The sequence below is a fragment of the Capra hircus genome, chromosome 13 (assembly GCF_001704415.2).
Source record: "Capra hircus breed San Clemente chromosome 13, ASM170441v1, whole genome shotgun sequence".
NCBI lineage: Eukaryota > Metazoa > Chordata > Mammalia > Artiodactyla > Bovidae > Capra > Capra hircus.
The window spans coordinates 31,502,185-31,527,271 of record NC_030820.1 but is presented as its reverse complement, the minus strand read 5'-3'; the positions used below and the strand labels follow the sequence as shown (position 1 = coordinate 31,527,271).

General features: G+C 39.1%; 1 protein-coding gene across 1 annotated transcript in view; it reads right to left on the bottom strand.

Annotated features, from left to right (window-relative positions):
• STAM (signal transducing adaptor molecule) overlaps positions 17,106-25,087 on the bottom strand; it is a 55,498-nt gene continuing 47,516 nt past the window's right edge. The window contains exons 13-14 of the mRNA XM_005687980.3: positions 23,876-24,045; positions 17,106-20,554 (exon numbers count right to left, since the gene is read on the bottom strand). Of these exons, the coding sequence (XP_005688037.1) occupies positions 20,329-20,554; positions 23,876-24,045 (396 nt within the window). The 3' untranslated portion in view covers positions 17,106-20,328. The remainder of the gene's footprint in view (positions 20,555-23,875; positions 24,046-25,087) is intronic.

Below are 25,087 nucleotides of genomic sequence, written 5' to 3'. Positions count from 1 at the left end.
AACTTGGATCCCTTACATTGTGATCGTGTTTGTTGTCTTAACTACTGGACCACCAAGAAAGTTCCTCTTCCAAAGGTCTTAATAGAATAGACTTTTAAGTTTTGCTCCAAGGTGTGACATCAGCAAGATGGTGGAATGGGAAGTCCCCAGCCCTGGTCTCTCAACAGAAATGCCAATTTAGCAACCATCCACGGACAAGAATGCCTTTGTGAGAATTCCAGAACCCAGGGAGAAGACTACAGCACCCTGATAGAGTATGAAAACTAAAGTCAGAAAATCACATTTAAAAGGACAAGAACAGCTTTACTTTGTTTGCAGTGCCCTCACCCTCCACCTCAAGCCAGCACATCAGCACGGAGAAGGAGCCCCTGGGCCCGTGATTTCTCTAGCAGAGAAAAGGAGACCAAGGTACAGATTCAACTTTCACAGCATTTCAAGGCACTGCTCAAGAGGCTCACTTCTGTCTCACCTCATGCATAAAACTGAAGACACTGGCACAGCTCAACCACCTAGGGATTGTAAGAAAGTAAGAAGGGATGGCTAGTGCATACAGATCTCAGAGATGGTCCCATAGCCCACCACCAACCCTACCCGACCACGAGCTCCACCAGCCAGCCCCACCCAGCTATAGATCCTGCTAGCCAATCCTGTCCAACCACAAACCCCACAGCCACTGTTGAATTACATAACCCAAGGACCCTGAATTGAAAGCCCCTGCCTGTGGATGATTCCAGGACTGGCTGACTGATAGTGATGAAGTCCTTTCCCTGTTGAAACTCCCTTGAAATGCACAGACACCAGTACAAGGATACAAAGACCACACAGAATCAGGGAAACAAGACACAACCAAGGGAAACATAAAACTTCTAGTGCACGCACGCTCAGTCACTAAGCCACGTCCCACTCTTTGCGACCCCATGGACTGTAGCCTGCCAAGCTGTCCATGGGATTCTCCAGGTAAGAAAAGTGGAGTGGATTGCCATTTCTCTTCTAGAGGATCTTCCCAACCCAGGAATCGAATCCACATTGTCTCCTGCATTGGCAGGTAGATTCTTTCCCACTGAGTCACCTGGGAAAATCATAAACTTCTAGTAATTGACCCTGAAGAAACGGAGTTCCACAAACTGACAAAGACTTTAAACCAATCATCTTAAAAAACTCAGTGGGCTACAAGAGAATACAGATAAACAACTAAATAAAATCAGGAAAAGATAGGAATGAAATGGGATGGAATAACATCAGCAAGATGGCAGTATTAGAATTCCCAGTACCTATCCTTTCCCAGAAACATCCATTGGAACAACTATCCACATGAATTTATAAAAATACCTTCAGAAGACCTAAGCATTCCAGGTGAGGGATGACAGCCCCTGGGCAGAGCACAGAAAAGAGAAAAGAGGCATTGAGGATGGTGAGAAAGGTAACTTCACATTATGTCTATGATCCTCCTCTAAACCCAGGCAGCCCATCAGGGAAACAGACATCCTCCCTGTGGGAGAGAACTGAAGTGAGCACCCATCTCCACTGTAGTCCCCAGCATGGCCCCTCAGCGCCACCATCCCTAGGTGGCTGTTGTGGTGCAAGGTTTCTGGTGGGCTCTTGTAAACCCAAGATCCCACCCATCCCAGCACTGGGTTGGAATCTGCAGCTCTAGGCACCAAAATGGCCTCAGTGAACCTCGGCTAGAGGCAGGCTCCTATTAATCCAGGCTCCCAGCCAGGCCCAATGCTATGTCAGCTATCATAGGCCCAGGCTCCCAACCCACCCCACCACCATGTTAGCTCCATGAAGCCAGGTGCCCAGCCCAGAACCAGGCTAGGACTTGCAGACTCACACATTGGGCTCATCCCAGGTCCACAGCATTTAACTGGTTCTGTGGAACCAAGATCCAGGCCTGATCCCATGAACTCAGGCAGTGGAACTGCCACCCAAGGATTTCATCAGAAAGGTCAACCACAGATACCACCCTGTATGGCTCACCCATAATATCTCACTGGTAAAGGGCTTTCCTTGCTGAAGTCACCCTGTAAAGACTAGAAGAGGTGTCTACTTCTTCAAATGTACAGAAACTAACACAAAGCCAGAGGGTCATTAATAATCAAGGAAATATGATTAGCTCCAATGACTGACCCTAAAGAAAGGGAGATCTATGAACTGTTTCACAAACAGTGAAATCCTTCAGTCAGAGTAGCCAAAGAAAAGTAAATTAAAAAAAGAGTGAACAAAGCCTCCAAAAATTGTGGGATACCATTGACAGAAGCAATCTATACATTACTGGAGTCAAAGAAGAAAAGAGGGATAAATGACAGAAAGCTTATTAAAAGAAATAATGACTGAGAACTTTTCAAATCTGGAGAGAGATCTGGATACCCAGGTTCATGAAGCTAATAGGCAATCCTCAAATTTCAATTCAAAAAATTTTCTCCAAGATACATTATAATAAAACAGTCTAAAATTGAAGATAGAGACAATTTTAAAAACAGAAAAAGAAAGATTAAGTCCTCACATATGACGAAATCTACACGAGTCAATCAGTGAATTTCTCAGCTGAAACCTTGCTGACCAAAAGAGTAAGACGGTATATTCAATATGTCAGGAAAGAAAACACAAAAACAAAACCAACCAAACAAGAATACTTTACCCAACAAAATTCTCCTTCAGAAATGAAGGCGAGATCGAGACTTTCCTCAAAACACAAAATCTGAAGGAGTTCATCACCATTAGACCTGCCCAATGAGATATTAAAAGTAGTTCCTCAAGTTTTTTTCAGTGATACCAGGAGACTATCATACTTCATGTTCAACAATGGATATATCTTTCAGATGGAAAATCAACAACGGAACACTGGACTTGCACAACACTATAAACCAACTTTGACTTAACAGCATGTACAGACTATTCCAAACCAAGAGCAGTGGAATATATACTCTTTTTAAGCAAACATGGAACATTTTGTGGGATAGATCACATGCAAAGTCACAAAACAAGTCTCTACAAATTTAAGAAGGCTAAAATCTTTTTTACTTTATTTTATTGCACTTTTCAATGAAATAAAACTAGAAATCAATAACAAAAGGAAATTAAGAAAACACACAAATACTTGGAAATTAATCCATTCTTGATCAACCACCAAGTCAAAGGAGAAGTCAAAGGGAAATTTTAAAATATTTTGAGACAAATGAAAACAATAATAAAATATACCAAAGCTCAGGGGATATAGCAAAAGCAGTAATGAGAAGGAAGTTTTTAGTGATAAACACATTTAAAAAGATCTCATACAACCTACCTTTACACCTCAAGTAAACAGAAAAAGAACAAACTAAGCTCAAAATTAGCATAAAGAAGCAGATAATAAGGACTAGAGCAGAAATTAATGAAATAAAGAATAGACAATACAAAAAACAGAGAAAACTAAGAGTTATTTTTAAAAGATAAACATAATCAATAAACCATTAGCTGAACTAATTGTAAAAAAGAGAAAAGACCAAAAATCAGAAATGAAAGAGGAGATGTTACAACTTATGTCACAGAAATTTTTAAAAAATCACAAGGGACTATTATGAACAATTACTTATTAACAAGTTGGATAACTTAGAAGAAACATTTGAAAAACCACCAAGACTGAGTCAAGAGGTAGAAAGACTGAACAGATCAATAACAAATAATGAGACTGAACCTCCCAACAAGGCCCAGGACCAGAAGCTTTCATAGGTAAATTTATCATCAAATATTTAAGAAAAATTAGTACCAATCCTTCAAACTCTCCTAGAAAATAGAAAAGAGAACATTTCTAAACTCCTTTTATTAGGCCAGCACCACCTTGATAGCAGAGCCAGACAAAAAAAAAAAAACAAGAAAAAAAGCCAAAAGACTATCTAGGCTAATAGTCCTGATTAACATGGATATAAAAAATTCTCAACAAAATATTAGCAAACTTAATTCAATAGCACATTGAAAGGTTCATAATGACCAGGTAGGACTTATCCCTGGAATGTAAGGGTAGTTCAACAAAAGCAAGTCAGTGTGATGACATCACGTTAAGAGAATGAAGGACAAAAATCACATGATTATTCCAGTACATGCAGAAAAACAGTATCTGGCAACATTCAACACTTTTTCATCAGACTCCAAAAAAAAAAAAAAATACATTAAGTATAGAACTTACCTCAACACATCAAAGGCCCTACATGAAAAACCCACAGCTAACATCATACTCAATGGTGGAAAAACAATATTTTCTCTCTAAAATCTGGAACAAGACAACACCTGTCAAGATAGCTATTATAAAGGGAAAAATATGTATAGTTGGTAAGGATGGAAATGGATTAACTGGAATCTTTGTTGTACACTCTTGGTGGGAATGTAAAATGGTTTAGCTGCTATGGAAAATAGTATGGAGCATCCTCAAAATATTAAAAGTAGATCTACTACATGACTATGACCTCTGGGACTGAACTGAAATCAGGATCTTAAAGAGGAATCTGCACTCCAATTCACTGCAGCTTTATTCACAACAGCCAAGAAATGGAAATAACCCAAATGTGCACTAGCAGATGAATGAATATGGAATGTATACACAATGCAATATTATTCTGCCTTTACAAAGGAAATCCTACTCTTTGCAACAACACTGAAGACATGGTGAATGAAATAAGTCAGTCACAGAAAGACAAGTACTGCGTGATTCGTCTTATACAAGGCATGTAATATAGTCAGAGGTAGAGAAGTAGACAACATAATGGGGGTACCTGGAGATGGAGGAAGAAGAGCTCGTTACACAAGATGGTAAGTTCCACAAATGTGCTCTAAAACATTGTGACAGTAGCTAATAATAAAGTATCATGCACTTAAAAATTTGTTAAGGTGAATCTCATGTCTAGTGTTTTTATCACAAAAAAACACAAAGGGACACAAAGAAAATTTGGAGCTGATGGATATGTTCATCACCCTGACTGTGGGGATGGTAACACGAGTATATACATGTCCAAACTCATAAAAGGGTAATTTTAATTATATGGGTTTCTTTGTGTGTTTATTACTGCAATGAAGTTGAAGAAAAAATTTTGTTCCCAACACTGAAATGACTATAGCCTGCATCTAACACCCCAGTTGCAATATTAGCACTTATCTCCTCTTGTAGTACTGAACACCTTACTAAATTCTACCCTGTGCTATAGCTTTAAATGTATGTGTTTTCTTTCCTTACACATTTGTGAACTTCCAAAAGGCAGTGACAGGACCTTGCTGTGTTGAAGAAACCCCAAAGCCACCCGTGGTGTTGATGATCCACTAGGAGGACTCTCAGGGCTCAGTATACTGCACTCACGGCTGTAATTTATTGCACCAAAAGGACTTCAAGCAGAGCCAGAAAAGAAAAAAGGTACATGGGGGGCTGTCAAGGGAAACCAAGTACGAGCTTCTATAAGTCCTCGAACCAAAGTCACACAGGACGAGTTTAATTCCCCCAGCAACAAGGCGTGACAACACGGGTGTAATGTTGTCAACCAGGAAAGCTCACTACCCTCAGTGCCTGGAGCTCTTACTGGGGCTGATCATGTCCCCCAATCATGTCCTACTTGGCATGTCCCCAGATTCTAGACTCCCAGAAGAAAGCAGGTGATCAGCATAAAGCACATCATTTGCTCAAATAGTTTGGGCCCAATGTGCCGCTCTTCTCCATTCAGAGAATGGTGGGAACCCTCCCCAAATCCAAGCTCCCAAAGCCAATCAAGGCCAACCTTGGAAACAGGACCCTCACAACATGGCAGTCAGGCCCGCTATGCCAGCTTTTTTTCTGTCCACTTAGTCATTGTTAGATCTCCCTGGTACTCAAACATCTGCTGAATTCCATTTTCCACTTCACATTTTTGCTAAAGCAAGATGATGGGAAATAAATGATCATTTCATGTATACAAAGAACTGTTTTATATTTTAGAACTGGTCTACATGTGTTTTTAAAAACTTTGTCTTGCCACTCAACATAGTTTTCTTTCACCCTTTAATACTTAAAGCTTGAAAACACCAATTTCACATAAACAGCTAGTTAATCACTGTAATAAATATAAAAGTAAACACAAAGTAGTGGTTAAATCACCACCACAGAGGTAATGGCCTGGATATGATTTCTATTTTTAATATCTGTTTGGGATCTGACCTAAGGTATTTAGTCTACAAACCTTCTTCTGTAATGATAACACTTTGAACTTATGTTAACAGTCAGCAGCAGACTGTTAAGTCGATTCTGACTAGTAACAAACTTATTAGTCTCAGTAATAAAGAACTTTGAGTGACTTGGCAGCTCTGCTGGCATAATCCAGGCCTGGTGATGTCAAACGATGCTTTGGTAAAAATCTGGAGAATTCTGTCACAAGTCCTCGTGTTTCACCACCAGGCTGGCAGGACAACTTTTCCAGTGGGGCACCATGGCCCTAAAATTATGCTCGAAATAAGATGCTTGTCTTTGAGAATAGAAAAAAGGTGGCTTGACAGATCAACACAATCTCCTTTTCTTTTTCTTTCCTGGACAATGCCAATGACTGCAAAATATGAAAGCCTGCCTAGATGATTTTCTCAATTGACTCTCTTGTGTGTTCTGAAGAATTCCTATGGATTGTAAAGAAAGCATACAGGTTCTGTGAATTTAGCTTTTCCATGTGTTCAGGAACACAACATCTGAAATCTGCTCATCTTCACAGCTCTTGACTCTGATGGCAATATTGGGGCAAAAGGGTCCATCAGTGGGATGGGCCAAGCTTGGGGCAACCCTAGACTGAAAAGTTTTAAACAGATTTTACAGCACAGGGGTTCACAGACAGGATTTATAGATGGATTTTAAGTATCTCTGAAACACCTGAATTATATGCAGCACTCTAGGTAGGGGCATTTTTCTGGGGAGAAGATCCAAAGCTTTCTTTACCTTTTCAAATGTGACTGTGACCTCAGAATGTTTGTGGAAACTCAGGCCAACTGGATAAGGAAACTTAGGCCAAAAGAAGGTTGCATATCATCAGCACTTTCCAAACCAGTGTTACCAGGAGGATGGTCTGGGGCACTTGTTAAATTGCATCTAATTCTCTTCTCCAGGAAATTAAAATTGAATCACTTAAAAAATCTTGAGGGACTCCCCTGGTGGTCCAGTGGTTAGGACTTTACCTTCTAATGCAGGGGGTAGGGGTTTGATCCCTGGTCAGGGAGCTAAGATTCCCATATATGCCTCACAGCCCCAAAGCCAAAAAACAGAAATAATACTGCAAAAAAATCAATAAAGACTTTATATTTTAATTAAAAAAAATCTTGATATGCATTATGATTGCTTCTATCTCAAAAAGTAAATTAAAACAAGAAGGCAAGTGGTAAACCCCAGTACAGCACGTCAGAAAATTATCAGTGATTATGTTCTATGACATGCTCATCCTTCAGATTCTGTGGAGATACATCCACTGCTGCCCCTATGTTGGGCAAATCCAGAATATTTCACATATTAAGTAAATCAAAACCCAGAAACCAATGTTTTTCAGATGTCATGAAAAACAATAAATCACAAATTGATGGTTCTGTAACATTCTTTCCCAAATAACCTGAAATCCTAATCAAGAAATGTCTACTATAGATTTTTCTAGATTTAATCTCAGCAGCACCACCTACTGATAATTTGAATTCAGTACTTTATATAAGCTCAGCAACAGGAAGATTAATCAACTAATTGGAAATCACCTAGAACATGCTTGGCTTTTCATAAAATATGTATAATTTGACAGAGGAAAATTTTTTTAAATTTTTGCAAGTGGTGGATCAAACTGCATTCAATGACAAGGGTTGCTTCAATCACGCAACAGACTGAATATTTATGTTCCCTGCAAAATTTGCTGGAATTCTAAGCCCCAGGGTGATGGTGTTTGGAGGTACGGCCTTTGAGAAGTGATTGGGTCATAAGGGCAGAGCTCTTCTGAATGGGATTAGTATCTTCTAAGAGAGACCCCAAGGAGCCGTCTCCCTCCTTTCTTCTGCCATGAGAGGTTATCGAGCGAAGACAGCTATGAACCAGGAAGCAGGCCCTCACAAACTGAATCTCCCAGCATCTTGACCTTGGACTTTACAGCTTCTAGAACTGAGAAATAAATTTGTTACTTATGTAATTTCCATCTCCCCTCTGCTACATTTTTTTTTTTTTTTGCTTTGCCATGCAGCATGTGGAATCTTAGTTCCCTGAACAGGGATTGAATCCATGAACGCTTCAGTGGAAGCATGGAGTCCTAACCACTGGATCACCAGGCAAGTCCCCCGGCTATGGTACTGTTAGAGCAGCCTGAATGGACACACACACACCCAGGTATGTTTCTACTCTGTTGGCTATTCTCCGTCCATCCCCTCACCTGTGCCCCCATCATTCTGTATTCCAGTTGGGTTCGGCCAATGAGATGACTAGCAAGAAATCAGAGGGCAGTGGGAGACACTAGGGTATTTATTCCTCTCGTCCCTCTCTCCTGACCACTGTGCCATTCATAGCTCTGTCTGTCTGTCCCTCCTCCACTAGTCCAGCTCTCACCTTGTGTTGCTGTGTAACACTTACCCCTCTTGACTCAGAGGTCCTGACAGTAAAGGATGCCTCCACTTCCCTTGCTGGCTCCTTCAGTCTTCAGTTAAGTTGTTTTGCAAAAGCCTGTTTAGTTGACCTCCTGTGTGTAATCTGACTTTCTGGCAGGCCCCTGACAGGGACACAGAGCTCTCTGGAGACTCATCGTGCTTACTGTAAAACTGAAGTGATCACTTACTCAATATTTAGGTGAGTACAGTGGGAAAGATATTGCTCTAGGTACAATACACATAAAAATATGAAAAAGATTCCATTATTAGGAATCTCCCATTAACAAGAAGTTCATATTAATATACATACAAGGGGGTTGGGTTGACTGAAAACTTCAATGATTCCACGTAACTATTCTAATTTCTATACAGTTATCATTAATCTTAGGTATCAAATAAGTCAGCCTTTTAGCTATCACGTTTAGCTATCACATTTCCAGTGCCCTAAAAGAGTTTCACTGAGTTTATCACCATCAGACTGGAACCTTGTGGTTTATTTAAATAATCTTAAATAAGCCAGCTGGAAACCTGGAACCAATTACTTAACCTGAAAATGTGTATTTTTACATTCTAATGAGGTAGTCTCACCAACAAATGTTTCGAGTTCTTCTGTAGGACATACATACACACACACACACAGAGTACAAAACTCTCCCTTTATGTGAAGATTCTGCAGAGAAGGGGCTGCCTCATTCTCCCCTGTAGCTTCTGGAGTTCCCACACGTTAGAAAGTGAATCATCGTTTTAATGACAAGCTGATGAATAAGAGCACAAACTTTACTCAGCTTTGAGCCCCAGCCTTGCCCCCATCTGGCAGGACAACCTTGAGTAAATTACCGAACTCTGTGCCTTAGTTTCCTCTCTCCATCAGCCCACTTTAAATGAGATTTGAAAAGCACTTAAGAGTGGTACCCATCCCACAGTAAGAACAATGCAAGTGCTTGTTTAATAAATAAAATTAAGGTGATGCTGTTTTTTCACATCACTGCAGGAACAGCAGCTGGAACAGAACTTAAGAAGACATAATTGTCTCATTTTATAGATGATAAAGCTGAGGACCAGGAAAAGATAATGCAATAAGCCAGGGTGGAAAATGTGACTGACAGATATCACCCCTAGGAGGCTCACTCACCAACACAGCATCCTTTAGAAAGAAATGGAGCAATTCTGTCCAAGAAAACTAAACTCTGATGTCAAAATGAACCTATAAATGACCTGCATTTGCATCTCCTGATTTATAAAAGTATTTAAATAAGTATCTACTAAGTGCTATGTGAAAGAGGAGAGTGAAAAAGTTGGCTTAAAGCTCAACATTCAGAAAACGAAGATCATGGCATCTGGTCCCATCACTTCATGGGAAATAGATGGGAAAACAGTAGAAACAATATGAGACTTTATTTTCTGGGGCTCCAAAATCACTGCAGATGGTGACTACAGCCATGAAATTAAAAGATGCTTACTCCTTGGAAGAAAAGTTATGACCAACCTAGATAGTATATTCAAAAGCAGAGACATTACTTTGCCAACTAAGGTCCGTCTAGTCAAGGCTATGGTTTTTCCTGTGGTCATGTATGGATGTGAGAGTTGGACTGTGAAGAAGGCTGAGCGCCAAAGAATTGATGCGTTTGAACTGTTTTGTTGGAGAAGACTCTTGAGAGTCCCTTGGACTGCAAGGAGATCCAACCAGTCCATTCTGAAGGAGGTCAACCCTGGGATTTCTTTGGAAGGAATGATGCTAAAGCTGAAGCTCCAGTACTTCGGACACCTCATGGGAAGAGTTGACTCATTGGAAAAGATTCTGATGCTGGGAGGGATTGGGGGCAGGAGGAGAAGGGGACGACCCAGGATGAGATGGCTGGATGGCATTACGGACTCGATGGACGTGAATCTGAGTGAACTCCGGGAGATGGTGATGGACAGGGAGGCCTGGTGTGCTGCAATTCATGGGGTCGCAAAGAGTCAGACACGACTGAGAGACTGAACTGAACTGAAGTGCTATGAAATATAAAAATTTAGAATGCAGTAAACCTGGAAAACCTGGTACATTACTCAAAAGTCAGCCAACTGAAGGTCAAATCAATAGTTAATTTTTAAAAAATCAGTGGAAATAATGGCATGATGGCCTTGCCCATTTAACTCAGAAAATGATGGTTTTCTTTAATTTTCCTCTTTTCTTTCTCTTTTTTTGGAGAGAGATGGCAAAGAGTTGTCAGTCATATAATCTCACAGATTGTACTTTGGCAAAACACAATTCTTTGAATCTGAACGTGCTCACATGCTCTACTGTGATCCTTTTGACCTTGTAAAGAGAAAGAACATTTTATATCCTAGATATACCTGATTCTTTTCCATCACTTAAAAACATATTTTTTTAAGTTAGAAATAAATGGTGACGAGCCACTCACCCTCCATCTCTAAATGACTTTTGAGAGTCAGTATGGATATAACTGCTCTTTGGAAAACAAAAACTTGTTGCAGGAGGTGATACAATTAAGGAACAATGTGAGCAAAACACAAATTTCCAAGAGAAACAGTAGGTGAAATGCAGGCTTTGTGGCTTTTGAAATGTGGCTTTGTCCAGGAGAAACAGTAGGTGAAATGCAGAAGATGCACCCAGACAAACTGAGTCACACAGGAACATGCAAAACACCTGCAGAAACAGGCAAAACCCACATGCCGGCATGCCTCACCCCACCACCAGCAAGCAGCCTCAGCTCACCCAGGGCTGAGTCACACACAGCCAGATCTGGTGTCACAACCTGCTCTCCTCCTCTAGCAGTCCCTATGCCCATCTGCATGTTAATTCACAAATAAATCCTTCCCATACCCACTCCCAAAGGCTCACGTCAGGTCTTTGTCAGGGTAAAGAGTTATATTCACTGTAATGTTCATGTCTTCGTAAACCATTTAACACATGAAACAGTGCTACTATTTGTATTAGGTTCCTATTTTTATTCTTAAGTATGTTATTGCAGATGCTTTGCAATGTTGTGCCTCTAATGGGTTCTTCCCATAAACTCTAAGGCTTTTTTTATCGTGTAGTAATGCATGCTGCATAGTGATTTTTAGGACACATAAATGCCCGACAGAAGAATTCCCTGTATTCTGAGCTCCAGGTCATCAAAGTTACAGCATTTTAAACCCAATAAACAGGAATTATCTGTGAGAACCACAACCAGTCTTCAGGTTTCTCTTCAGTTGATTTCATTCTGCATAGAATTTTACATTTCTCAAACCACAGCTCTTGGAATAAATATCTAGAAAAAAAATGAATTATACACAGCATTTTACTAATAAACGTGAATTACTAGATATAAAAAAGTTTAGAAATATGACTTTCAAAAGATACTATACATGGTAATTTATTCTACTCAATTTTAATAGTGCTCACCTCTCGGTCAAAAATGAAAAATACTTCAGAGTTTTTAATCTCAAAATGTGTTTGACAAAACTGTTAAAACTTCTTACTTAAACTCAGCTCCTTCAGCTATTAATCTATCCTCCTTTGCTTAGTTTTTGAGACAAATTTCCCTGACCACTGTGAATTACAACATACATAAAACAAACATTTGGTATAAACTAGACACTTATTCAATTTTAGTGCTCCCACTGAAAGCATAAATAGAATCATGCTCCAGTAAGTATTCTTTAGCAAGTAAAAACTGGAGGATATATTTTTTTTGGAAGACATTTTTTGCTTTTCAAATAGGCAAATCAGCATAGTTAGACACAAATGCTAAATAAGAGTTAAAATAAAAAACAGAACTTGGCTCCCTTCGTACTGAAAACCTGAAGGAAATGATTCTCTTTCAAGTCCATGAAAGGCATGCAGAGGAGAGATACTCCTGTTTTGTGGAACGAAGCAAAAGCATAACACTTTACCGTACAGCCTAATAAAGTCCCATTCCAGACACCAGAAGTCTTCCTGTTTCAAATGCATATTTAATTTAACCCGAAGGAAACCCACTGGCCTACCAGCTCCCCCTCCAAATAAATTAAATTTGGTAACCATGTCAATGAAATAAAAGTATCCTGATGTTTTGATATCAAATTATTTCACTAAGACCAATTAGAATGTAAGTAATCTTTTAAAAATAAAAAAGACACATTACCTATACCAATACAAAATTTATTTTCACTATGACGTAAAATAAAGAACTTTGTCTTTTTTGTTTGTTTGCTTGATTTGGTAAAACCTAACCAGTATTCACTCTTGAAATTACTCTTAAAAAAATCAGCGTGAGACAGCAAAAAAGATTCTAAAAGGGAACACACTATTTCTGCTGGGAATATAACACAACTAGTGATAACAACTGGAAATTCTGTCTTCCCCCCTCTATAAAAAGCTTATTTACTTTATGTAATACTTGACAAAAGCCTTTTAATGAGATTCCATGAAATATCATAAACTTAGGAAATAATTTTTAATGCCAGCAGGATATCTAATTTCCTGAAGTCCAAACAAGAACACGATAAAAAAATATTCATTTTATTTTTGAAATTGTTCTATATTAACTATGTAAAATACTGTATACATGTAACTGACATTGACACATAAGAAAAAGCTGGTTGGAAAAAACTAACCTTAAAAGCTAATGTTTATGTGTATTAATAACTTGTAATCACACAATACATTTTTCTAGGTCAAATATTTGTGATGCAAAAAAATGCCATTGCTAATTTTGTACCTTATTTGGAATATTAGAAAAAGACTCTCTCAGCCTGTCTCAAAGATAGAAGCTCCTAGTTTCCATAGTTCTCCAGCATTTCAGGTAATCTGCTTATTTGGTAAATAAAACAGAAAAAGTATACATTGGTTCTGTCACCATTCTCACCTCGGTGAGTCCAAGTGTACTATTCTGCTTACAAGAACATCAAAAGCAATAAAATTTCATAATAGGCTTAGTCTGTTGTTGCCTCTCCTTTAGCTTGAAACAAGATACGAAAACAGTATATGCTTCAGAGCCATAATTATTTAATTTTTCCTTCAAATCGGCACCAGTGAAAGTGAAAGTACTATCAAGTGAACGTGCTTCTATTCAAAGGGCAGATATCCCTCATGGGGTCACGCAAACATCAACAAAAGGCTCAGGAGTTGACTAACGCAGGGGTCCCCAACCTCCAGGATCTAATGCTTGATGATCTGAGGCGGAACTGATGTAGTAAGAGTGCACAATAAATGTAAAGCGCCTGAATCATCCTGAAACCATCCCCCTGACCCTGGTCTGTGGAAAAATAGTCTTCCACGCAACCAGTCCCTAGTGCCAAAAAGGCTGGGGACCGCTGGACTAACAGACATCAAGTATCCCAGATTACACACAGGGACTGTTATGACCATATGCTGGGAACATGTTCCCAAATTTCTGTACCTTGTCTGCTTCTGAGCTGTGAGGTAACAGCAGTGGCACAGATGAGCTGTCCAGGCTGAATGGCCAGAAGGCTGAGGCTCTGAAGCACAGAATTTCTGCAAGCTTCAAAGGATCATGTAACAGTTATACTAAAGTGACAATTTATAAATAAGTAGAAGGCTGTGGAGAGATTCATGGAACTGCTAAGGATCACATATCTAGCAAGATAATTCTTTTGACAAAAGACATATCTGGGTTAAAATCTGAATTCCTAAGGGTCATGAACTAAAATGTCCACATCGTAGTAGAATAGAACCCCAATAAACTTGTGAAACATAATTTAGTTCTTATTCTTTTCTTCAACCAGAAGTATCACCACATCCTTTACAAAAAAAACCCATGTGGTCAAAAGGGATACACTTTACAGTGCAAATACTAAAACCATGTGTTTTTTCCTGTGCCATCTACCATGTATAGAAATGGGCTTGTTATAATGAAGCTTCCTTGGTAAATATTTAGTGAATTTACCTGTATTCTTCACTGCAACTTCTTTAGTCATGTTTCACAACTCCTTTAGGGTTACCGCATTTTAAAACTACACAATATCAAACATATTCAATTGAAACATTTTTTTTCCCCTCTGAGGGAAGAGGAACAAAATTCAAAACCAGTACACAAGTATTTTAATCATACCATATGGACGTTTCATATTTGGCATATTAAATACCTTCCAGATAGTATCAGACACAATTAATCAAAAACATTCTCAATTGTTTACATACTAGATCTCTTTTTGAAGTATTAAGATATGTAATTATCCTGCACTTAAGAAATTTCATATAGCCTGACACAGAAACAATGGATTACAAATACTGGGTTCTTTTTTTTAAAGCCATTAACCAACTGAAATAATATGAGGGTTTAAACCAGCTACTTAACAACCTGATAGTGTATATTATTGTAACTTGCATGTGTTTCTAACTTTACTCTGGGTATAAATTTTACTCAGCCTGATTCCAGTTTGGCAACCAATCTCAGGAGAATAAGTAAAAACTAGATTTTTTAAAAAGGAAGTACTTCCCTTCCCTTAAAGTGATTTCAGTATCTTAATAGAAGATATGAATAAAAGGTAATGAGTCTTTTAAAACAAACATACCAAAATGTACACACGCTAAAACAAAGTTCTATACTTGTTGATGCCATTTCTAAAATACTTAAAAGCCACTGTGAGTGAATCAGGTACATACAAGCTTGAGAAAAGCTGATCTGGGTTTGAATGGGGATAGAAGGAAGCCAATTATTTTTAAGGGTTCAGATTTTCTTCACTGACTCTAATTGCAATTTGGTAAGAAGGACACAAAACTGTACTAAGCATTAGTGGACTGAGCACACAGCCTCAATTTATAAAGAATAACCACATGTGAAGGCTCAAAATGTTCACTTATATATACACTTTTCTGAGATTGAAAAATTTAGATTCACCACCTTTAACCATAAATCACATAATTCTGACTAACTTGTGAAGGGTTAATTAAGAAAAAAGAGGACTATAATGGGAACAGAGCATCAAATAATAAATAATAATTAACATTAAAAAAAGAGAGATAAATCCAGAATGTGGGACACACTAAAAGACAACAGGTTTGATCTTTAAAAAGGCAAAAAAAGAGAAGAGATTAATCCAGACTCATAGAGAATAAAGGGACATTAAAAATGTGATCTATTTCCTGGAATTAAAAAAAAACTGTACCTATAAAACAGGGATAATTAGGGGTGATTAACAATTATATTATAGAATTACTACCTTTAATTTTCTTAGATGTGATAAAGGCTTAGGTTATGAAGGAAGAGGTATTTATCTTTAACAAAATACATGATGAAATGCTTAGGTATATAGTTTAGCGCAAAGTCTAACTTTGCCTATTCACACAATAAAATATATGTGGATATGCACATAGGGACACACCTATATACAAGCATGAATACACATACACACACACATATATATAAACATAAAAAGATAAAGTAAATGTAACAAAATGTTAATGATTCATGAATCAAGGTGAAGAGTACTCAGGTACTCAATATATTACTTCAATCTTTTTATAACTGAAAATTCTCAACATAGAGAGTGGCTGGGAAAAGCATCACTTGTAGTATCAGATGCTGACTTCCAAGGGCCAACCTAGTAACACAGTACTTCCCCTCTGTCTAATCGTAACCTCTAAATCAGTGGTCCCCAAATCGGGCAGATACATTCTAGGGTACCGACTAATGAACCAGAGATAAGTGAAGAAATATTAGAATTTCTATTAATAAATTTTCCTCTTATCCTTGTAAGATTTCTTGAGTTTCATAATGTACTATACATATTACTACAGTAGAACTTGTACCATTTATAAATACACATATTTTGAGGCCATAAACTCAAAAATATTTTACTGATGGCATAAGATTAAAAAAATTTGAATATACTCTTTTCTAAAATACACATAACTTTCTTAAGTCTATGAACACCAAAAGATATTAGAACCAGTTCCTTTCATGTTTATGCAGGAGCTTACTGACACTCAATATGTAGTCCTTACCAGAAACCCTGACTCAAAAAGAAACAGGAAATGGAGAATAATGGCATTGGCAAGTATTAACATAAAGCTAGGAGTAGGAAAATCAGCAAAGAACACTATGACCACAAGTTATCACCAATAAAGAGTTAGGCTTTGTTCAATAAGGAAATTTGTATGGAAAAAATATTTCTGAAGCTAGAAAAATCGGGGGGGGGGGGGAATAATCTCAAAAGAAGACCATATTAAAAAAAAAGTGCACAAATTCAAGGCAGTTTTGATTAGAAACAGGGGCTGTAATCATAAACAGCATAGAAAATAACCTAGGGACTTCCCTGGTGGTCCAGTGATTAAGACTTCAATTTCCAAAGCAGGGGGTGCAGGTTTGATCCCTGGTCAAGGAGCTAAGATTCCACATGCCTCATGCTCATAAAAAAACAAAACATAAAATAGAAACAATACTGTAACAAACTCATTAAAGACTTTAAAAATGGTTCACATCAAAAAAAATCTTTAAAAAAAGAGAGAAAATAATCTAGGTATTGACAAGAGCACTTAATCATGATTCTAAAATAAAAAGATAACTGAACATAAGGTCTTTGAGAAATAGTTAAGTAAGTTTTTTCTTTATGTTTATTCTAAAGGGTACAAAGATTCACTGACAATGAAAAACTTTTAAATTAGAAAATGATATGATTTTGTCATTAAATAAATGATGATACAACAGGGCTCTATAATTGCTAACTGGTAAGATGAGAAAAAGAATACAGTGATTTTAATGTCTTAAATGAAAATTTGACCAATTATACCAATGGACCTCAATTTAGAAAATAATTGTATAGTTTTTGCAGTTGCAGAGTTTATCATATAGGACATTAATTTATCCTTTATAAACTTGAAGCCTGGGACTAAAGATAAGTTTCATGCTGAATTATACATGTGTCATTTCTGAAAACTATGAGAAAAGAACGCTAGGGGTCTACTAAGCGTTTTAATTACAAAAATTAAGAGGTATAGAGACAAACTTTCAGAAGTCTTTAATACAGTGAAGAAAATCTCTGGCACAGAAAAAGGTTCCTCATGAGTAGGAGAGACAGTAACAGCAAAGCAGGACCACAGAGTTAGGGGAAATGAGGGGAAGGACGCACTATGCATTATTACTAGTAGGCAGGTTTAGGACATTGATGTATTAGCCATCCGACTGACCATGGGGTTTGTTGGCTACTCTTGCTAGACAGTAACTGGGCAGAATTTTTCCATTCAGATGTGACTGGCTTATGGATACACAAACTTTATAAAACTTTATAAAAGTAAAAAAAACTTTTTTACTTTTACTTTATAAAAGTAAAAAGAAAAAATTTACTGAGAAGTAAAATTTGCTTCCCAGAAATTCATATTATAGCTAATTTATTTTATAAATAATTCAATTCCCTTTAAAAGGGGACAGCTATCTGTTAAAGAAAAATTTTACCAAAGTGCAGCACATACTCTGGTTGCAGAACAAAATCACTGTGCTCCTAATTGGTCCTTTGCTATTTCTATCCTTGCCGTGTCACCTGAAAGATGGAAAATCCAGTGCTTCCTTTTCAGTGGAATTTTTTCCATCTGGTATTTTCATACCTAGTAAGTGAAAGTTGTTTAGTTGCTAAGTCATGTACAGCTCTTTTGTGACCCCATGGACCATAACCCGCCAGGATCCTCTATCCATGGGATTTCCCAGGCAAGAAAACTGGAGTGAGTTGCCATTTCCTTCTCTAGGGGATCTTCTCAACTCAGGGATCAAACCAGCATCTCCTGCTCTGCAGGCAGATTCTTTACCGCTGAGCCACTGGGAAAGCCTAGTAAAAGAAAACTGCAAGCTTATAATATAGTATTAGTTTTAAGTATTCATCATTTAAATCTTTATAAAAGCCTAGTAATATGACTAGGCAAAGAAACTTAAACATGCCTTGTAATAAGGGTAGCCTTTGTTCATTTCACCATTCTTTGACTTTTACAAGGCAAAACACATACTAGAGAATATGTTATTGATTTTACAGCATGAAGTGTATCAAAATAAAATGGGACAATGATACATTTTGCCATTGGTATTGGGGAATTTATCAAAAGACAGAGAAAAATACAGTATGAATTGAGACAAAGTGTATCACTTAAACTATTCAAATGGCTATGAGAAATATTACAATCTTTTGACAATGTTTAGCAAAAAACATATTAAAAGTTTTAATGTAAAGTTTGATTTCGAATTTTAAAATTACTGTTTGAGGGCAATGTACTCTAAACTCAGGAAAGCACAAATTAGGGTGATGTAAGATGGTGATCTAAATTTGAACCTACCTTGTCAAAGGTAGAATCGTGGGGTCAAAAAGGAAAGCAAGTACCTGATCACAATTGTCTCAGAAAATACAAATTAAATCTTCATTTATGGTGTGAAATCTGTTAATAAATCAATTCATATACTATGGTACTCAATTCTTCAGTTGTTTCAATAAGTGTTAAATAACAGCACAACTAGGGAAATTATAAATATTTAAGGAGATTAAAATATCAGTAGAAAACATATTTCATAGGGATTAAAAGAAAAAGCATTCACTCGAAACTACTTCTGAATAAGAAGCCAAATTAATTTCATTCGGGAACTTTAAAAGAGAAGAGAGAGAGAAAACAGCCTATAAATCCAGTTTCAAAGACAAGAATAAATATACAAACTGTTAAGCAAAGCCAGGAATCTCGATGACTTTGAAACGTCTACTTACACTCATTTTAATGAAGAATTAAAGGATACAATGTGTTGAAGACATATTTAAAAGGCTAGTAGTGGAATAAGACAGATGAACTGAATTTTGCCATAGCCTAAATAATTACAAGAGACTGAAATTGTAGTGTAATTCATGTTCTCTTTCCAGTTTAAAAACTTCTATCCTTTGCCTCTATCTTTGGTGTCACTGCCACCAATAAACACAGTATACAGCTTAGAAACCTAATTACTATCTTCAACTAGGAAAAAGTAAATTGACATTATCTCTTTAAAAGTTAAGATATAAAAGAATGCAGTCCGACTTGATTTTTGTCTCATGGTCCCACAGTATTCTGATATATCATGCCAAAATGTCAGAGTTTAAAAGGGAACATCATCATTTGCTAGAAGTGCACCAATAATTTAGCTACTGTACGCTGGTGTGATGACAGCTAGTAGTATGCAGAGGCTACAGAATGACATAACATATGTGCGTTCAGCTCCCAATTACTCCCAGGAAGGTTCAGTTGAATGGGAAACTGAAACGGGGACAGTAACACCTTCATGTACATATGCTACAGTTTTGTTCTCTTGCAGTTTAAAAGGATAGTGTAATTATCTTCAATTTACACAAAACATTATGAAACATGGTAGCTGCTCATGATTAAAATAAAATAGCAATGTCAATTAATTTAACAGTGTTAAATATATTCACATGATCACCACTCGTGATTCAAAATGGCCAGTAGTGAAGTTACACAGCAACCTATGTACACAACGTTTGCCACAACAGTGTTGGTAAGTTTGACTCTTTGCAGGCCAGGTGATTTTACGAGACAGATAATCTTGCATTGATCCTTTCATATTATGAAAGGAATTATATGTAAGTAGTTTCATTCCTCACAGGGGAGGGGAGGGGAGACCCTCTAAAAAGTCAGTACAAATTGAAGAGGGATCTCCCTTCTTGAACATTGGAACGTGTTGACCAAGATATGATTCCTATAAGCTGAGGGTAAACCAATCTTAAGATATTAAAGGATCTTGTAACATTGCCATTGGTGATCGGCGGGTATTTGCCACAAAGGGGACTCCAGTCCTATAGCAGAGCCTTCTGGGAGTACGGCTGCTGCGGCTGAGGTGGCTGCTGGCTGCCCCCAGGCTGGGGCAGTGTGGACGGTAATGTATAGTTCGGCACCTGGGACAGGCTGGTCCCTGCGTTCTGGTAGATGGTGACGTCGGGAGCAGCTGTGGCGGCAGGGGGAGGACTGTACACTGAAGCCTGGCTGGGATATGTACTTCCCGGGACGGAGCTGACCATTGTGCTGTGGAGGGGAAAGAACACTCAGTTAGGTCAACACTGACTTACACAGCCATTCAGAGATCAATAGGAAAGCTGTTCACTAAACAGTTACTCATTTAAGCGATCCATTCCATTAAGTATTTATTAAATGGCTAGAATGTGCCAGATACTGCTATTTGAGGCACTGGGATATCATAAAGGAAGACGGGGGGAAAGTCTCCACCATCATGGAACTTATATTCTAAGAGGAGGAAAAAGATGAGAAAAAAATGTGTAATATGTCAAGAGGTGGTGACAATAGGTGATACGAAGAAACACAGGGACTTCCCTGGCGGTTTAGAGAGGGTGACACCGACAACCTAGGAAAAAGGGCACTTCAGGCAAAGAGGACAGCAAGCCTGTGAGAAAAGGCCAGGCATGTTCAAGAGACAGCAAGGAGGCCTTGATGGCTGAGCACGGTAGGCAGAGGGCAGAGCGGCATGAAGTGAGACGGCAGAAACAGAGGAGAGGAGCCTGCGTGCACAGGCCCTGTAGACTGCGGTCAGGATCCTGGCCTGTGGCTGAGGGGGATGGAAACACACTGGTTGGTTGTGGACAGAAGAGCAATCGGGACTTGGCTAGTTCAGTGGTTAAGAATTCGTCTGCCAAAGCAAGGGACCTGGGTTTGATCCCTGGTGGCGAACTAAGATCCCACGTGCCGAGGGGCAACTAAGACTGCACACCATAACCAGAGAGCCTGTGCGCTGCAACTGCTGAGCCTGCACACCACGAGAGAGGCCCACGTGCTGCAACTAGGCAGAGAAGCCCCTATGTGCTGCAGTGAAGACCCACCACAGTCAAAAAACGGACAATGTGACGCAACTTGGTGTTAATAGGCTCACCCTAGGGTGACAGAAGTCTGGAAAAGTGACAACCCGAGAATCAAAAATCTATGTAAAAGAATAAGAAACTGTCTGCTAGATATGGACTGAGGGACACTGAAATACCTGCCTACCAAAGACACAGGAAAAAAATTCGTCTTGACTGTGATTTACAATTAGAAACCTTGAGTCAAATATGTCATATACCTCTACGATGTATACTTCCACCTCCATTTTCACTACTTCCAATTTGGTTAGCGTATGTTTGTTTTGCCATCAGTTTTCTCATTCAAACACACACAGATGCACATGTACCTACACACAACTGTTCCTAATATATCTTTTTAAAAACCGCCTCAAGGTGTTTGTGAAGACTTTTCAGTGAACTGAAATATATAACTCACTGGCCTAATACATAATACAGCCCTTGAAACTCCCATCAAAACATTTATTTATCATCTACTGAGTCCCCACCAGGTGTAAAACTCTGTGCTATACAGTGTGGCTCTGAAGGCGACGGACCCCACTCCAGCTCTCAGGACACAACAGCCTAGTCGGGGACACAAACAAGACGACGGTGCGCTGGGGGCCTGGGACAGCAACAGAGGAGCACCATGCTGGCGAGGGGGACAGCGAGACAGCCTTGGAGAAAGGATGGAGCCTGGTGGGCTGCCGTCTATGGGGTGGCACAGAGGCGGACACGACTGAAGCGACTTAGCGGCAGCAGCAGCAAGGACTAGAGAACGAGTAGAACAGTCAAATGAAGAGGACTCAATATTTTGATATTAATGCTCTGCCAAAAGTACCTCTCGAAATGCACCTGTGTTTCTGCAGAGGTGATATTTACAGCTAGCCAATAGCCAGGCTGGGGGACACAGCACAGGCCATGGGTCTAGGACAGGTGGCAGGAGAGGACAGAGCAGTCCCCAGCCAACAGTGACACGGCACTCTGACTCTGCAGCACCTACTATCAGAGCAGCTCATTTACAAGCATAATACCTCAAGGCTCTGGACTAAGAGATCCAAGTCACCTCCAGGGACGAGAGCCACTAGGGCTGCACGTGACAGGGTCACCAAGGACCAGCTGGGATAGAGCAGTACCTCTGGATAAGGCTCAAGTTTCTAAGAGCGTCCTACTTCATTCCTGTACACTGGCTCACTTCTCAACAATTTCCACCTCTACTCACTTTGATCTAATTTTAAAGTAACATGTTACTCTCCTAAAAGCTGCTCCCTACTGATTTCCATGTAAGGGTATTTGGTTTTAACAAACTGAGAATTAAAAAAAAATTTTTAAGTCCTTGGACAGACAGGCAGGGTTCCACCCAACTTTTCCCCTAAACCCTGTAACCCAGTAGGCAGTGCTGTCTTCTGGCTGCTGTCATCTGATGCCTGTAACAGGCTCCCCCACTACCCTCCTTCTTAAGGTCACTTCAGAATACAAGATGTGACCACAAAATCATGTTCGGAATCCCTCAGCATCCCTAGAGTAGGGCTCCTGAGGTTGAACAGTACAACAGTGAAGGCAGGACAGGAGCTCTGAGACGACTCCAACATGGATGCAGGTTCCCAGAAACTTCTGTTGTGAACTCTTAAGTCTACCTGTTTGAGTCAAAGGAATAACTTCTCGTTGAAGGAGAAAAAGCATTCATAAATTATGAATAATATAATGCATACATATAATCATTTACATGATGGGGCATTATACGTAAATGACCAAAACAATGAGCCTGACATTTCATCATCAGCTACTCGCCCCATGAACCATGTCAGCTTCTTGTTACTGTCTCCTTCCACGTGGTTTATTATGCTGTGATATATATATACTAACTTCCTACCAGGGTAAAAAGAAGGAAATATTTGTTTCTAAGAGACAGCTCAGAACTATAAACTGTAAAGGAATAATCAAAGAACACTTAGCTTTTTATGTGAAATTTGTATAAAATGTTAAATTACAGTAATCAAAATAAACAAGTTTCATTAAAGTCCTTAGCTAATATCACAGACTCAGAAAGAAACAAAAGAAATTCTGGTGGGAAGGAATATCAAAAATACCTAGCTACATCGCTTCTCGGCCTTTTGGCTAAGATCAAGTGTAAAAATACCTAGCTACAGTCTGAGGGAGAATGGGTTCATGTATAGGTCTGGCTGAGTCCCTCTGCTGTCCACCTGAGACCATCACAACACTGTTATTTGGCTATACCTCAATACAAAACAAAAAGTTTTAAAAAATAATGAGGTAAAATCACAATCCAGCAGTTCACGGAATCAGTAGGACAGAGGACTGGCATGCTGGCTGGCACCGCCACGCTGCAGGGGTGCCAGAGAACCCACTTGCCACCACAGACAGGGCTGACCTTCTGCTATCAGTGATGACACCCATCCTGCATTTTTTAAATCCATTTCTCATGATTACAGACGATCGACGGCACTTGAGGGTTTCAACAGCGCTACCCGCAAACAACAGTCAATAATCAAATTACTTGGGGTAGGAAGCCTGGGCTTGCTGAGTAGGAAGGGCTGGGTTTGCAGATGGTGGCACTGCTCCTTGGCTGAGGGAAGACAGCTGCTCTGGGGGCAGGCTGTAGCTCTGCAGGTGGCTCATCTGGGCGCTCCCTGCGACCAGGTAAGCACCACTCTGAGGAGGGTACACCTAGAACAGTTCCACATAAAACATGTTAGGTTCCCTCTGATTTTAACAGGCATGCTTTCAATTACAAACAGAACAACAATCACATCTCTGAAATCCTTTAAGTTACTTCTGCTGTCAGGCATTTGAAAAAGTTACTTTTCAGTGAAGTGGGCTTCTGATGATTTTTGTTCTTACGTAAACAATAGCAAAACTCATGTTCCCCTCCATAGAGAAGCAGTAAAGAAACTGACCTTGAAATCTGATACTGATATAATCTCTTTCCATGTTGATACTGTATCTACCTAAAAGGAATCCCTGACTCAATGGATATGAGTTTCAGCAAAGTCCAGGAAATAGTGAAAGACAGGGGAGGCTGGCATGCTGCAGTCCATGGGGTTGCAAAGAGTCACATGACTTAGTGACTGAACAATAACAACAACAAGGGAATCCTCCAAAATGCTTAAGAAAGTGTATTTGAATTCACTGTTTTACAGCAACAGTTCACACATGTTTCTTGATACCTATTAGAGATATACTAAGTATTTCCTAAGTTACAGTTTATTGAACACAGAGCAAGCTAAGCTACCCTTCCAAGTCTGCAGGGTCAGCAGACTTTGTCAAGGACCCGGATAGTACACGTGTCAGACTTCGTGGACCACACGGTCTCTGCCGGCACTACTGAGTTCTGCTCATAGAGAAAGCAGTCAGAAACGATGTAGAAACCGAAGAGAATGGCTGTATTTCAGTAAAAGTTAAAAAAAAAAAAAAAAAAAAACAGGTGCAAGGGTTCGATTTTTGCCCTTGGGCCATTGCAAATCCCTGCGTCTAAAAACTGTATTTGTTTTAAGCCAGAGAGATTAAGGTCTCAAGTGCCTCCCAAATCTTAACATGCATAATATTCTAATTTTCTGTAGTATTCATTAGATCCCTCCACTTCACATGTTTGAAAACTGTTCAGGGAGTGCGACTCTCACTAGCTGTTACTGTAAGATGGTAACACCACCATCAGGACACGAAACCACCACCATCTGAGCGCCTGTGTTAAAGCCACAAGAGACGCACC